Here is a 16,559-nt window from a genome sequence, read left to right on the forward strand (position 1 = left end):
CCCGTTGTTTGCTTTTGTGAAAACAAAGCACCTCCCAATGCAATCAAGCAAACCATTCCAAAAAATTACTCACGTGCAACCAAGCTCTTTTGAGCATAAAATAATTTTGGAAAACCGAGGCTCCAAAGGAAATGCAGCCATTTTCTGACCCAGGGCCGTAAGCTGCAAAAAAAAAAGTTCACCACTTGAAAAAGAGGAACAGAATCGCACAGTTTCCAATAGACAGATATAAGAAAAATTTTCTATAGCTCGGCTGGCGTTAAAATGTAGCTATGAATGTATCAAAAATATCAAGGAAAATTATATGTTGCTCACATACACATTGGTCATATTCTTTTCAGGGTAACACTTAAGTTCTGTTGAACTAAAAAACCAAATCCTCATTACACAATGAGTTGTTGCACTGACCTCACCATGTGGGTCAGATTAATTACAGGCTGACACTACAAGCGAGTTCAATTTCGCATGCAGCCCTTTAGCCTCCAGCAGTTTCACAGCAGTGGCGGCTCACCTGAAGATCGTCCTTTTTCTCAATGGCACCAAGTTGATGCAGCTTGACCAGGGCTTCCATCAGGTGCTGCAGATGAGAAGAAGGAAGAGAAACAAATAGAGCCAAACTTGTCTTTTTCTTTAATGTTCCATGGTTAAGAGCATCTGTATTCCATACCACAGCAGCATGGGCTTTCCAAAGCAGTATAGTTCTGGTTTGCTCTCTTAATCTGAGTAAACACCAAGAGCCCAACAATAAAATCATGCTTTCCCCCAAATTACTTTCTCCATTTCTGCAATGAATCATAACTAGCAGAGTAACATACAGTCATGACCATAATATCAAAAGCACGCTCCAGCAATTCAACTTCTCTCGCCCCAACATTAGCAAAAGGAAGTGCATTGTATAGGATGTTTCACCTAAGATTTTACACAATTTTTAAAAATAGGCTTTTTGAGTTAGAAGAACATTTTTTTTTTCGGCATGTATTGTCAGTGGTGTAATACATCAGAACACAGCTAAGAAGTGCTAACTAGCAGGCTGGTTAATTATACTGAATACTGCAGAAGGCCTTGCCTTCTGGTTGCTTTGAGCCTTGACAAAGAGTGGTGGTTGGTGCCACCATTACTACACAGAGGTTTCACGAGACCTCCTTCTTATTTTAGCTACACAAAAGATTCCCACGTAATACCGATACAAAAAATTAGCATGGAGCTCCTCCACACTGTCACCCAGCCAATGGTGACCTCATGGCAAAAGTGAAACTCCGGACGCTCAGTTGTGCGGCAAGACATACCTCCCAAACCCTGCCAATGGCCCTGAGGGTATATGAAATAAATAAATAAATAAAAAACGTAGGTGACCATTATCAAGAGCACTTCAGAATGAAATGGAGGTGTCTATGTCTCACACACTCTAGAGCACATTCTTCAGAGTTCAAGGGTCCAATTCACACTCGGAGTGTAAATGTTCCTTTTCCGGTAGACAAACTTCTCACTGCACCACATGAGCCCCATTATGTCATATGCTGTTTTGTCACCTTAATTAAATGCTAAGTGTTAAGAGTTCTTTTTATGATATTCTTATAGACCTATATGACATTCCAACTTCTTTCCTTTTTACTGGCTCTCCAAGTTGGGAGGGGTCGACCCATATTACATACAGTATACTCATGTAAGGGCTGCATTTTCTTTTTCACAGTTTAGACTGGGTGCGGCCTTTACACAGGACCAACATTTTTCTGTTCAATTTTCCCTATTACAGTGGAGCCCCGATTACATATTTTTACAAATTAGCGCAGCTCTGGAGAATCTTTCAAATCCATAATGTATCGCAAGTATAGATAGGGCATGCGTCCGGCAACCAGCATGAATTAACCACCCGGAGTAAAACAGCTTGCTAGATTTGTTTACTGGTAAACGTCATGCGATTCTAGGTTATTAAGATCATCCGAAGATCTGGTGCTCGGCTGACAGTAATGATGCCTTGGCTGACAGTTCAAAGCGGCGCTCCACTGTCAAAGGCCTGACAGAAATCAATTACCGTATTTACTCGCGTAATAGGCGCACTCGCATAATAGGCGCACCCCTAGTTAGGGCGCGAAAAATCAGATTTTTTTATTTCCGCGCATAATAGGCGCACCCCGAACTTGGCACTGTGATCAATACTGTATTTACACGATTGCAAGGCGACGCCTCGCCACCCCCCGCTTCCCAATCTTTATTTTAACAAAGTTTTTGCTGAACTGACTACTAGTCCCTACTAGTGCTGCTGCCGTCGCAGCTGCTGCGGACCCACAGCACGTACAACGACATCGCGTAGAACAGCCGCACACAGTTTTCAGGGATGCTCACTTTAAACGTCTGTTTGGAAAGCTTCATCTCCAGCCGGAAACGTTCCCGACTTAGGCCCGCGAAAACCTCGGCGCTTGGAGTCGCGTACGAAAATTTAGGGCCGCCGCAGTCGCAACTGCCGCACTTCTCGGCCACCGTCGTATTTTCCGACCTGCCGCACGCTTGCCGTGTTCGAGAGCTAACTCCCAGCCATATAGCTGTTAAGGTGCTTGCCCGTCGAGCTAAAACAGCAACGCTCCCAGGCAAAGCCATAAACCACGATAACTATCGTGCTACCGCGAATCCGGCACTTGACAGCAACGCTTGACAGCAACAACAACAAAAAAAAAAAACAAGCTGGAGATGCTGATGGCGATATAGATAGCGAAAGCTCGCGGCGGAGGAAAACGATGATGATGATGAGCTTGGCCTTGGGCGGCGTCTGGAAGCTCCTGTGCACGTGTGTGGCCTCCGCGATCAAGCGCCCGTTGCGCGCAGCCGGAGCCGATCGCGGAGGCCTCGGCGCGTGCATTCCGAAAGTTTCGGTGCGGCCCTTACACGGACCTTTTTTTTTTTTTAACATTTTCTTCGCGAAAACGGGGTGCGGCCCGTACACGAGTGCGTTTAAGCGGTATGTTCAATTTCGCGAGTCGAAAAATTTCCGGAAATTTTACCCCGCGTAATAGGCGCACCCCGAACTTTGAGCCGGATTTTCTGGAAAAAAAAGTGCGCCTATTATGCGAGTAAATACGGTATACATTCATTTTAATGTGAAATAACTGTGGTGATAAGGACCTTTTACAATAAACTGTGACAAGATTCAAAGCACTTTTGCTGCGGCTTCGATGCAAAGCAAGCTATGCCTAGCAGCACCAGGTGAATACAGCGAGTATTCCGTCGGCACCCAGGCCTGGCCATCGGCTTGTCGTCGCAAGGAAACGTGACGCTAGGTTGTGCAACCCACTCTAGCTTTGCACAGCATAACTTTTTGTCCATTCTGGTGCAAACGCCGTGGCCACAAGATGAGTTGGCAGCAGTGTGACACTGTGTGTTCCCGGTTACAGACAGTTTGGTGCGTAGAACGACGCGTGCGTGGTAGTACAGAGTGTTGCAGGCAGTTGTCGTCATCTGTTCGCTCCCAGGAGCATGTACCACGTGGGCAAAATTATGCACACATGAAACAATTCTTTCGGCTGACATTCCCCCCCCGGAATACCTTTCGCCAAGGCCAAGTTGGGGGTGTGGCCTCTACACAAGGGTATCAAACAATGTGCAAGTAAATCCACTAAACACTTTAGGAGGTGAAACTGACGGATAATGCAGGCCTCAAAGTGGGGTTAACATGTCCTATGAGTCACACCACTGTGACACTGCCATGCTCAGTGCTGCTGACAAGGCACAGCAGACAACTCGCAGCCCTCACAAACCAAAAAAAAAATTACTCCAAATATAAGTGGATGCTTCCTCTCTCAACCCCCACATCGTCCTGATGAGCCAAAAGAGGAATATGTGCACTGTGGGCACACAAATGTGTCTAAGTGTACTCTTGTGTAGTTTCGCATGAGATGGTGTCATGATGCGCATGCATATTAACTCTTTCCCTACCGCGCCCATTGAGCATCGTTAGCCCACTAACGATCATTTCATGCCCCGATTTCAAAACCTTCTACGTTGCTAATGACCACGCTGCAGATGTAGTTTGTAGGCCAGAAACCAAAGTTTTGTTTCCGGTGTAGTTTTCTTTTGTCTCGTGAGGGGGCACTTTTTAACGCGCTGCGAAGAAATGAAGACGCGGACCTGCACTCATTGCCCGCCATGTTGCCCGCAGATGATGCCTTCGCTGCTCGACTTCGGAGCCTTCAGCGCTGCTTACAGGCACGATGCGCATGTGGCTTAAAGGCGGAGAACTGAAGTTTTGCCCCTACAAAACGGCATTTTTTGAAACCACTCCGAAGATGCGGTACCATCGAAGTCACTTGGTAGCCTCCGCATGCACGGCACGCGCTCTAAGACAGCAAATCTCAGGACTCCGTTTCGTCTGCGAGTGATTTAATCAACGTCCTGTGCAACAACGAGCCTGAAAATGTTGCAAGGTGCTGAAGATGATTCAGTTTTCACATCGGTGATGATGGAAACCAGCCTGAAACACAGGCAGCTGCGCTCCGATGCACAACGATAGGGTTTCCAGTTATTCTTTTGTGGCAACAATACTATTCAAGATAGAAATGATTTTTTTTTTGCAGAGAGTGGCCAATAGACAAACAAACATTTTGCATATTTCAGAAAAGTTTTTATATTTTTTCTTTTAATATACAAGCGTGTTTTTGCAAGTTTTGTTGAATTTTTTTCTAATGTCTCGTTTTTAGCAAATAAAATTTTTTGTTGCAACATGCAATTTGTTGTTTAAACATATATTAATAGAAAGCACCTTTATTCAGCTCTGTTTTTAGATATTGCAATCAGTACTGAATGCAGTAGTTTTTACAGAAAAAGAAATGTACTGAAACCATCAGAAAATGGTCATTTTCCCCATGGTAGGGAAAGAGTTAAAGCAACAGATGCTTCCAATGTCGTCACAAGATCAGCACTCTGAGATAAATGGAGATTAGAGGCAATAAAACAGCGCCCCATCCTGCCTTCCACACTCGCGTGCAGCCCGGCTGTCTAGCCTCGTAATTGGCAAACCGAACTATTGGGAACAGTCCTGTAGCTTCAGATTCCAGTGCAACTGTTGCACTACCCTGCTCACCCAGGCAAAGCAACTGCAAGCAAGCCAGGTAAATGGCGTGCAGTTAGAATTTTTGTTAACAGAACCGATTTGCATACGAATTAATAAGTTTTTTTTTTTTTTTTTTTTTGGACAGAGAACTCCACGAATCCTACAGGGAGCAGGCACTGGTGCAGGTCATGTACTCCCTGCAGCTTGGCGGAAACTACCTTAGAGCTCAAGCAATAACGCCCATTTGCACACCCCAAATTCCGGAAATAATAATAATGAAAGAACCCCAAAACTGAAGGGCTTAATACACGGTGTCTATTGACAGAATATTGCACACCAATTCTGTAATGCACTTCATGACACACTTTGGAATGCGTGAGTGGGTATGAAGCAAGCTCACCTTGTCCGATGGTTTGTCCATGAAGTCAAAGGCAAATATGTCTTTGATGCCCAGGGCAAGCATCTGCAGGACGACGCCTGAAAGGCTACACCTGAAAGGGTGCAAGGACACTTGAAAACATGGGCGGTCAAATGCAAAAGGACCCTCCTAGTGACTATAATGTGCCCGATATATGCCCACTTTGGAGTGCAATAACGCATTCACTGAAACTTGAATACTACGTACTGCTAAACCCTTTGAATAATTATAGCAGACATGATACTTTTAAGCACTCAAGATGCTACCAGTAGTTATGTTTTGGGACAAACACCCATTTACAAAAAAAAAAAAGCACTTATAGGCAGCACCAAACAGATTTCTCTACCGCGAACAACCTCAGCGCATGCACTAAGTGCCTTATTTCCAAAAGATTTTGCGATGAGCACAAACACTGAGAGCAGCCGCAGTACTGGGGAAGGAACAAATGTCTGCCACCGCTCAGCAGCCACAGTAGCCAGCTGAGGAGCTCACAAGATTTGTGCCAACAATACACTAGACATAGCTTTAGACAATGAAAGCATATTCTTAGAGCTTTTCAGAAAACTGTGATGGTATGCTGGAATATCAAGTATTTATGTGGGTGAGAAGGACAGCAATAAGTGTGAGGAATAGCTAAATCGCACAAACTTGAACGAAAATGCGTATAACACCTTTCATGAGGGACACCTAAACAGTAAAAGTACAGGTGCAGCCAAAAACACAATGCAGCACACAATGGAGGCTGAAATGCTCTCACATGTTCCATAGAGAAAATATAGAATGGTTTCATTGGTACATGTGCAAGCGCATTAGCAGTGCGTGCTAATATATGCATTCAGTACAGCAGAACCCTCCAACTACATAGTAAACTCTGAACTAATAATATATTATATGTAATTACACCAGTGGCACCAAGCACCAATTTGCACAACATTAATGCTATACCTCTGAATTTCAGGAGTGCTGTGTTCTTTCATGACTTCATACTCCATCTTGGTGTAGAGCCTGTAGCAAACACCACTGAAACCAGGAAGAATCACATTTTAAGTAAAGAAAAGAATGAAAACTGCTCTGCTACTATGTGTTCTTTTAACTCTTTCGCTACCGCGCCATAGGCCATCGTTCGCATATGATCGATTCAAATCGCCCGCGCAAAAAAGCTCATTTTGGAGCGTTGTGGACGTGCTCCGCCATCTAGTTAGCGAGTTCAACAACAGCTCTTTCAATTCCAGCCTTGGTTTCAATGTTTTAACATGAGGGGGCGCCGTGAAAAATAAAACTTTGAACGGCCGCAGCAGCGTCAGCCGGAGAAAATGGCGTCCGCATCGCCGCGCGCTCCTCGAAAGCGAAAGCTGGCACCGAGCTTGTCGGCCGGTTTCGGTTTCGTTTTTTGCGACGAAAGCAGCGGTTATTCGTCGGGCAACAATGTACAAACGTCGGATTTCGGTTTCGAGAGCGAGACTTCGCCTTGGGAGCCTGGAACGCCAGCGCGTACTTGCATGTAAGTTCTGTTTTCGTTCGCTGTGTGTTTTCTGCGGTTTGTAATTGATGACAGTGGTTTATTTTTGTGCTTCAGGGTCTTCACAACATATGGCAAAGACAGTTTGCCAAATGCTCAAGGTCGCGTCGCGTTTTTCAACCAAGACGACAGCTAGGTGTCCATATCGGCACATCGCTGCGGAGCAGCGCTCGGAGATTCGCTCGACCTCTCGACTTTTTTTTTGATGCTCTTTACGGCAGAAATGATCAAGACCGTGTGCGGAAACACTAATAAGTATGCATGGATGAAGATTTTGAGCAAGCAAAGATACGCTCGGCGTGACGGCTCATGGGAAGAAGTGAATCTGTTGGAGATGCTGATGTTCATTGGAATCATCATATACATTGGGATTGTTGACCTGCCACGACTATATCTCTACTGAAATACCAGAATAATCTATTCTGGCCCTCTGCCATCAGAAATCATTTCTCGAAATTGATTTTTCATTTTTTTTGTTTGTTTTTTTACACGTAATGGACCCGGATGATTCAGTGGCGGCAGCATCTATTGGCAAGACTTGGAAAGTGTCCTGGCTTTTGAACCACGTCGATAAAACTTATTTCATCGATCCTGATGTGTTAGAGCGTGCCTAAAACGCCAAATTTTATCAGCTGGCTTTCAGGGAGCAGCTCATTCAAGAAATCTTCGGCTATGATGAGGGAAAAGAAGTCCTGCAGTTCATTCAAGAAATCTTCAGCTATGATGAGGGAAAAGAAGTCCGCGCCCCCAATCCTCCCATAGAATCCATTCAACACCAACCAAAAAAAAAGAAAAAAAAAGAAACTGCAAGCTCGGCTATCGGAGAACAAGGGAGGAGCAAAAATAAAACCTTATGTGAAGCACCTGTCAGTCTACCTCTGCTTCACATCTTCACCCCTGATTGCTCTTCACAGTGGCACCACAGTCATGACCCCAGACTTGACAGGCCATGGAAAGTGCAGTAATTTTTTTCTCATAGCTGTAACTGTGAATAATGACAGCTATAAACATGTGCAACAGTTTGTATATTCCAGTTTTTCTCTAATGAAGTTCTGGCTTAGTGCAGCCGGTAATTTTTGTTTTTCCTATATACTTTTTTTATGTTTTTAGCAAATTTCACAAATAAATGTTCATTTACTTTTGCACACACAACTCATCTGTTTGTTTCATTCAAAAGTGCAACTAATAAGCTACAATTTCATGCATTGCAATATGTGCTGGGTGTGTTAGTTCTTGTGAAAAAAATTTTTCTTTCAGTACACTCCAAATCGTCCATTTTTCCGCGGTAGCGAAAGAGTTAAGCGAAGATACCGGTTTTGTTTCATAAATATATATGTGCTAGCTGCGGCATGCAACACCTGACCTGCCTGTTTAGACCAACTGCATCCTGTAACTTCCTGGTAACTAAGAGTACACGTCAGGTCCAACTCCTTAAAAGGATAGGCAATAAAACCATACCTAACAACTGCCAACCAGACGAAACAAGCTAATTAAAAGTGATAACCAAGAGAGCACAGGCTACACTCGCTACTAAGCAAATTCAAATCCAAAACAAGCGCAACATGCAAGGTGTACAAGGCGTAGCAAAGGAGTCTGCAGCACAACCTACCTGCACTCACGGCCTGCCCTGCCGGCTCTCTGCCATGCTTGGGCCTTCGATATCTTCCTCACTTTGAGCACCTCAAGCCCCGTCCCAGGTTGGTACGTCCTTAGAAACACGAACAAAGCAGCGTTACACAAAGTGTTCAGTGGGGGGCAGAGCAATGCCTCACTTCATGCCTCATCCCAAAAGAGAAACATACAAGAACTTCATCTTCTCCAGATATGTTAATCCACTGAGTGTAAACGAAGCACACGAAAGACAGCACACATACGAGAAAATGACAGGACAAGTGCTCTCATGCTTCAGAGGACAGCTCTGTATGTGTTGTCGTTTTGCGCGTCTACACTAAGCTATGAACCACCTTGTCCCGCAACATCTGTTACTATGTTGATCTACCATCTGCTTCAGACCGAGAACATGTACGAAGTAGTACACAATATCTACAGCAATACTTCTACAGGTGCAATGTATACAGTACTGACAACAACAGTACTACTGCTATGAAGACATACCTGATGACAGCACTACTACTGTGCGAAAAGTTTGTGGCAAAAAGCAGGAACAGATTTATTTAGAGCGCGCTGCTAAAGACCATCGTGGACCACTGAAGACCACTCTCGTTATTTATTGTGCACAGAAATCTAAGAGCCATTACGTAGGCGCTCTTCGACATCCAACATAGGCATCCTTAGTTCGGTAAGTGCAGTAACCTGAAGGGATATTGTCCTGGTCTTTCGAACTCCTGTAGCTGCCAGGAGTGCCAAATTATTGTGCTAATGAGCACAGCTAAATTAACATTAATAACAGAATATGAAAGTGCAGTGATAAAAAAAGGCTGTGGAGGTGACTGCTTCAGACAACAAAAGCTTTACCTCTGTTTGACGACTCCAGTGTCAACCACATATTTGATCCCAGGGATGGTGATGGATGTCTCCGCAATGTTTGTCGAAAAGATTACCTTCCTCCAACCCTGTTTTTAAATACACAAAACCAAAGACTTGGAAACAGCGCAATACACAGTAGGAAGTGTTCTTGAAAACAAGCAAAAAAAAAATACATTTGAGAGACACTAACAATACCAAAGTCCAGTTAACTACCAATGTAAAGGGACTTTTTTTTTTTCGCTCTAACTCGGCAATGAAGCCAAGGGTAAGCTTAGCGGCCATGGCATACATAAAAATGTTTCACAGCAACAACAAATGCATACTTATTCTTATTTGTAAATATTGTTGGGCGTGGGGCCATTACAGTGGTGGGGCATAACACTTGAAGAGTGACATGTTTCCCTTTGATTATATAAAAATACAAAGTGCACCTTAACTAACAAAAACGACGCCGTTTTGATAGTATATATAAGTAGGTACAGAATCTGATGCAGTATTACAGTAGCTGAAGTGCACAACATGCACTGCATACATTCACTGGCGGTCAGCACATAAAATATTCCTTCCATGAAAAACATAAAGATGAAACAACAAATTTTCAAAGCTCAGCAAGCCTTGTACATACCTTTGGTGTCGGTTGAAACACTTTAAGCTGCAGACTTGAAGGGAGTGCCGAGTACAGAGGGAGGGCAAGGACATTTTTCTCCTCTTTGGAGCAAGGCCAGAAAAAAAAGAACGGATCAACACAAGCATGAGTTTCACTGAAAAAAGAAATGCATTCCGTCAACACTGCACATGATGGGAAGAACGAAACAATGTGCGAAACGTCACCATTCTTTTGTTTTTGTTTGTCTATAGAGTGCCTGACTAAAATTTTCAGCAACTCAACATCAGCAACACATTGCATCACATGAACACAGAGTACTCAAAAACAGCTGCTGCAGGGTTCCGAACTTTGCTAAGCTGACCTTAATAAACATGAACAAATAACAGTGGATTTTAATTTTTTCTTTTTAAAGCAAAGCTAGCATTCTAAATCAGCAGTCGGTTACAAAGTATTAGCAGTTTTGTAACTACTTCGGCTACTAGCACTGCTCAATTTCCTCAACACTAGCACTGCTCAATTTCCTCAACATCTTTCAAACATTCTCTGTGATTGACGAAATCAATACTTTATAACACTTTCACAAAAAGAAAGTTACAGCTGGACTAAGTAACCTTTCAAGATTTGAGAATCCCCCTCCCGAAACCCCCTGACATGCAGCAGCACAATATCCGAAACATGCGGCCTCCAAATATTGACTACCAACACAGGTGCGCTGTGTATTACCTGGATCAAGCTGGAGCCTTGTTTCCCGAGCAGCTCGGACAGCTGACTCGATTTCTTCTTGGCCAGTGCAGAAGACAAGAATGTCCCTGTAAAGTGCAGAAACTTTCACTCTTCTTAATCTGCAGTACTTATAAGGTTCAGTGACATCCCTACAAAGCACTAGCCAACCAGTCACTAAGCTGTTAAAGCTTTGCATTGAGCATCACAGAGACGACGTTAAACAAGCAACAGATATATATAACTTTTCAGCTATTTCTTGACTGGACTAATCTGCCAAATTATATTAAACAAAAAACTACCAGCAACTAGGGCCCCTTTCTCTTAGCATGAAAATCAATCAGACAACCTCTCGCGGTACGAAATCACTCAGACGGCCTCTGGCTGCACGGGCATCCCTCACTGACGATAGCGTACTAGTCACACCAACAGCACTGTGCCTTAAAGGTGCACTGAAGAGGATTCTGAACTTGTCTTTTTGCCGTGGGAACTCGATCTACACGTTCCTAGCATCCTTAGAAACTGCGACTTATTGCCCTCTGTGGCCGATTTCCCTAATTAAATCGAATTAACGTCCGGCTCCCGCCTTTCTGTTTGAATTCTCCCGCATGCGGTGGGCGGAGTCGACCAACGCGTGAAGTGCCTTTCAGCCAGCTCCGTGGAGGCTTTGCTTTCGCTTTATTTTGTTTTTTAGGTTTCCATGAATAAATAGTTTCATTATCAGATAATACAGCCGCAAAATAAGCCCGCAGAAATAAAAATACGCGCGGACTATTTGCTACTACGGACTACTACGTATTACTCCGCCGATGGCAGAGCGGCAAGCCGCCACAGGACTGGGTGAAAGGCGCTCCACGCGTTGGTCGACTCCGCCCATCGTACGAGGGAGAATTAAAAAAAAAAGGTGGGAGCCGGACGTTAATTCGATTTAATTACGGAAATCGGCCACACAGGGAAATAAGTCGAAGTTTCTAAGAAAGCTCCGAACGTGTAGATCGAGTTCCCGCGGCAAAAAGAAAAGTTCAGATTCCTCTTCAGTGCACCTTTAACTAAGCAGCATAGTCAGAGTGCTTTGCCTCCCTATTATAAATCTTGTATAAACATGAATTTATTTTCCACTCATAGCAGCTGGCTGGCTAGCAGGTGCTTTGCGCACGGGTTGAAAGCTTTCTGCCCAGATTTACATGTTCTCAGCAGCACCCCTTTTTTCGTGTGAAAGCACTACTCCGATGGTTAAACCCCGAGCAAGACCTTATGATGTTTGTGGGTTTGTGCCAAGTAAATAAATAAAAATAAATCAAACAAATATTGCCGCCACTAGGATTCGAACCCGCCGCGGTGCGAACAGATCAGCATTGCTGGCCAGTGCACGAGAGCACTAGGCTAATTGCAGCAACCGATCACGCTTAGTGTTAAAATGCAACACACTACACGCACTGTGCATTGCACGTAGTCTTCATAAACTTCCATCCACGGCGCGAAAACACAGACAGAAAATTCTCTATCTTCATCGCCATTGTTATCGTTCATGCAATTCTGATTTCGCACGTTTATAGAATTTAGACAAAAATTCTGTCATTTTTTTCTTTTTGCTTCTCCTATGCATACAAGACATCTGTTTTTCATGTGAAAAACTTCCAATGCAGAATTCACCTCCAGAATATAGGATGGCTATGAACTGATTTCAAACAAACATCTGAATAATCCCCACCACTTGAACTGGCCAGAGAGAGAAAGAGAAAGTGGAAAAGAAAAGGCAGGGAGGATAACCAGAGTTAAGGAAATTGTAGTAGGGTACCGTGAGTAAATCACTGACCAACATTCTCACTCCGAAGCATTGAGTGCCTAATGTAACGACATTCTAGCAATGTGGTGTGCAGCACTGATGCTTTTTTATGACAAGGCAGCAGACAAGAGGAGATACTAACCCTGGTCCTTGATTCCTGTGTATCTGAAACACTGTGACCAAGGCAGAGAAGATGTAGTCCTCCTGAGGCTTCACAGCATACATCATCTGCAAGGGTGCATAAATAAAGGTGTCATCGGCCAGGCCAACTATGGCAGTCACTGATGCGATCCGGTTAGCTAAATGGACCCAGACCACATATTGAGGTGTTTTTGCAAAGCCAACCAATTTTCAGAGACAGTATACTAGGTAACTTTTATCGATATATTTTTTTTGTGTCAATCAAATAATCCTTGCCAAAATTCAGTACAACCTTATTTCAAAGAACGCTAGTACAATAAAAATTCCACCACAATGAAGTATTTCTAATTCCTTGCCAGCAAGCCATAAGAAGCAATGCAATTATTTCTAATTTTGGAGTGAGGTTCCGCTTGAGCAAAATTTTTGCGAGTAACCAGCCGATTTTGTTTTTGTGCATCCATGCAAATAAACTTTTCTCTTTTTTTTTTGGTTCCATCAAAAAGTTTTTTGGTTCACTTTGAATGGCGCCCCTGATATTCTCTTTGATATCGGAATTAAAGAGCAGACATGTGCGCATAGAGATGAAATTAGGCTTATGACTGCTTGTGATGGTGCTTGAGACGGCCCAGACTCCGCATGTGCAATCCGTGGCCGTTGGTGCTAGGCGGCATTCGGCTGTTCACTTTTCACTCACTCTGCTCTTGAAGGCATGATGGAAATCAGTTGTGCATTCATTTCAGTGTGAAGTTGCTACAACAAGTTGCTAACAGATAACAACGCTGGACCTTCTATGATAAGCGGTGGATAGTTTCAAAATGCTTTCATTGCAACTCTGGTGCAGAACACATTAGGCCTAGTGGCTCTGAGCAAGCGGCGCGGAACAATCCGCTGTCACCCGGCATGTCGACAGTCGGCCCGTTGTTGCAGCAAGTGCAGCCAGGGCATTGCTGGGGTGTGTGAATTCTATGTTTCATTTTGCGCCGCAGACGAACATTGTGAAAATGTTACTCTTTTTTTCTGGTGCACCTGGCACATGCACTGCTGTGATGGCAGTTCCAGGCGGAGTCTTGACAAAGCGACACGTAGCAATCGGTATGCCCGTACGCTGCCTCACAAAACCTCTTCAAAGAATCGTAGCAACAGCAATTCTGCCATGTGGCCCAAATAATCGGTTTCGAAGTGAATGTGGTCTGATTAAATGCAGTGACATGAGCTGAAAACATGAACGTGAAAAGTGTGCAAGGCCTCAGTATGAACTCATCGCAGGGTGAAAACAGGCACATTTATAATGAGCGCGGGAAAAAAAAATTATGCGTTTTGATAGCCAGTGTTGCAGGTGAATCTATTACACGAACACATCTGTTGTTCGGGATTTCTGATTTTCAGAGTATCCAAATAATCGTGCAACAGCACTGATTTCAAAACAGCTTAAGACCAAGGCTGACAGATATGTGGAAATGAGCATTGTTCATGACCCATCCTGTCCAATCTATCAGTGTTCATGACCAATTTCATGACAATGAAGTTTCGCTTCAACAAAAATTGTTTGCAGGCCCTGTGAATTTCGCTGCAGCAGGATTTGACTGTAAACAAATACAATGTACCCAGCTGTAGCACTGAAAAATAAAAGCCGAACAATTTAAAGCATAGCTTTTCAAAACAGTAGTCTTGTTTTCTCAATGGCAGACGGCACCTGGAAACCACAACATCACATACATGATATGAAGTTAGTACAGTAACTCTGTGCATCTCTATACACACGACTGCCATGCTACCTAGGTGAAGCGCAGTGGCAATAATCAATGTCACATTCACTGAGATGCATAGATTTTGTTAAAACTATTGTTCAGAGCACTAAGGTGGTTTTCAAAATGCCATCGATAAAATAAAACTGGTGATCGCTATCACAAGTACCAGCAACCACCTTTGCCAGAGGCACTGCATAGCGACTGCTTATGCTTCCCAAGTTTCCAATGCAAGAAAAAGAAATGCAAGAGAAAAAAAATCAAGGCTTATGAAGTTCCTTCCACCAAAAATAACAAATATAATACTGTGCAGCACACTCAGTATCCTTCATAAAGTGCAGTATATGAACTCAACGGAGCCGGATTACTTAATTTTTACCACAGTTACTAGATAACACCATTCACCTGTCTTTTAATGTCCGCCAACAGTGGTACTACTCTGCCATGAAAGCTATCTTTATAACCTCAGGAAACCAATTTTTGTAACGTGATTTGAAAAGACTGACACTTCCTGAAATAACATCATGACCTATTGGCTTCACTTCTGGTATGGTAGCCTCACTGCAATTTTAGCAAGAAATGGTGCGAAATTTACATGCGGAAGGCCATTCAAAGAAAGCTTTTCAGCATTTGCTACAGAAGGTAAGTACACATATACTAGTACTATATTGAAAAATAAAAAAAAAAATAAGTTTTGTGCAGCAATGATCAAAAAATATGGTAAATTAGGATGAGTCAAGTAACAAAATTTCGTCATCCAGCACTCTCTCCACGCTCATGCCATGGTAAAATTTCGTTTTTCTTCCCTCAAGCATTCTTGAAAAGTTTGCCTGTGAAGAAACTATCACCAAACAAGGGTGACATCACCATAACTGACATGTATTCACACAACCAACTTGGTCCATGAGACAAAAAGATTTCTGAACTATGCACGTGGCCCTCAGTAATGCCACTTATGTATTCCAGCTATGAAGAAATAATGATCTGTTGTGTTGGGTTGCGAGGCACATAAGCAAAAAACAATGATCTCTGAAAAAAAACCGTGCATATGTACTTGCATAATTTTCTTCCTTCCAAGCTTACCAACACCTTACCAAGCACCAGCCTGAACATGTGCTATGAAACAAAAAAACATTGTGAATTAAACTTGTATACATTTGCTCTTGGCTCTCAGTGATTTGAACTCATTTAATTCAAACAGCAAGTTTACACAAAGTAATGCACTGGCTCAATCCACATCAAGTGCATTAAAAAAGCTCTGCATAATTAGAGGAAATTCTCAGTCCCTTCCGAGTTCAAATTACTGAGAGTCAGTAGTAATCAGACACAGCACACATGTAGTTCTGTAGCTAATGCAGTGAAAATTAGTGCTTTGGCTTACCTCAATAGGGTGCTGCCTTCCTTCAAGTGTGTACACAGGGGCATTGTCAAAGTACCGTGAAAAGTGGTCTACGTCCATAGTGGCTGACATCACAACAATCTGAAACGTACGCAAGAAGTTAGGGTGGCAAAGTTTTTGCTCCAAGGGCAACGACAACACTTTCAGAAAATAAAAATACCACTAAAGACTTTGACAAAATGGACCTAATGGAACAAACTACCAAAACATAGAATCTTATCGAGTCACCTGGCCACCTCCTTCTCTAGGCCTCAAGCATATTGTAATAAATTCAAACACTGCATGCAACCAGAAAAAAAAAATGTGGGGTGGGGGAAGCGGAGGGGCTATATGTACAATTAGCACTCGGAACAGCAGGGTATGTTTATCCAAACAAATCTTTAAAAATTGAAGGGAAAACAGTGCCTCCAAATCAGCTGGATGCAGAATTTTTCTGGACCCAATATGCAAAATTTTTTATGCAAAATTGCACTGCACATGAGATTTAAACACTTGCCACACTTTTTCCAATAAGTTAATTCCATGAGAGAGACCATAATGCAAATAATTTTTCAATTCTAAATGTACCAAACTGCATATCAAAAGCGCACACTCTGAACGGTCACATTTTCAGGTACTTATAAGCTATACAAATCCTTATATCAAATACGTTAGTAACTTGAGCATTCACGAGTGAGTCCATAGAAAAGTAATATA

The 16,559-nt window shown here is 43.1% G+C and overlaps 1 protein-coding gene across 1 annotated transcript in view; it reads right to left on the reverse strand.

Annotated features, from left to right (window-relative positions):
* Nucleotides 1–16,559, reverse strand: part of ath (ATP-dependent RNA helicase DHX33) — a 35,357-nt gene that overhangs the window by 14,194 nt on the left and 4,604 nt on the right. The window contains exons 8-17 of the mRNA XM_089545734.1: nucleotides 15,846–15,944; nucleotides 12,721–12,806; nucleotides 10,796–10,881; nucleotides 10,091–10,173; nucleotides 9,454–9,551; nucleotides 8,588–8,686; nucleotides 6,405–6,479; nucleotides 5,442–5,532; nucleotides 512–577; nucleotides 74–162 (exon numbers count right to left, since the gene is read on the reverse strand). Coding sequence (XP_089401860.1) covers nucleotides 74–162; nucleotides 512–577; nucleotides 5,442–5,532; nucleotides 6,405–6,479; nucleotides 8,588–8,686; nucleotides 9,454–9,551; nucleotides 10,091–10,173; nucleotides 10,796–10,881; nucleotides 12,721–12,806; nucleotides 15,846–15,944 — 872 coding nt within the window. The remainder of the gene's footprint in view (nucleotides 1–73; nucleotides 163–511; nucleotides 578–5,441; nucleotides 5,533–6,404; nucleotides 6,480–8,587; nucleotides 8,687–9,453; nucleotides 9,552–10,090; nucleotides 10,174–10,795; nucleotides 10,882–12,720; nucleotides 12,807–15,845; nucleotides 15,945–16,559) is intronic.

The sequence above is a fragment of the Amblyomma mixtum genome, chromosome 5 (genome assembly GCF_055824585.1).
Source record: "Amblyomma mixtum isolate Tamu chromosome 5, ASM5582458v1, whole genome shotgun sequence".
NCBI classification, from domain to species: Eukaryota; Metazoa; Arthropoda; class Arachnida; order Ixodida; family Ixodidae; genus Amblyomma; species Amblyomma mixtum.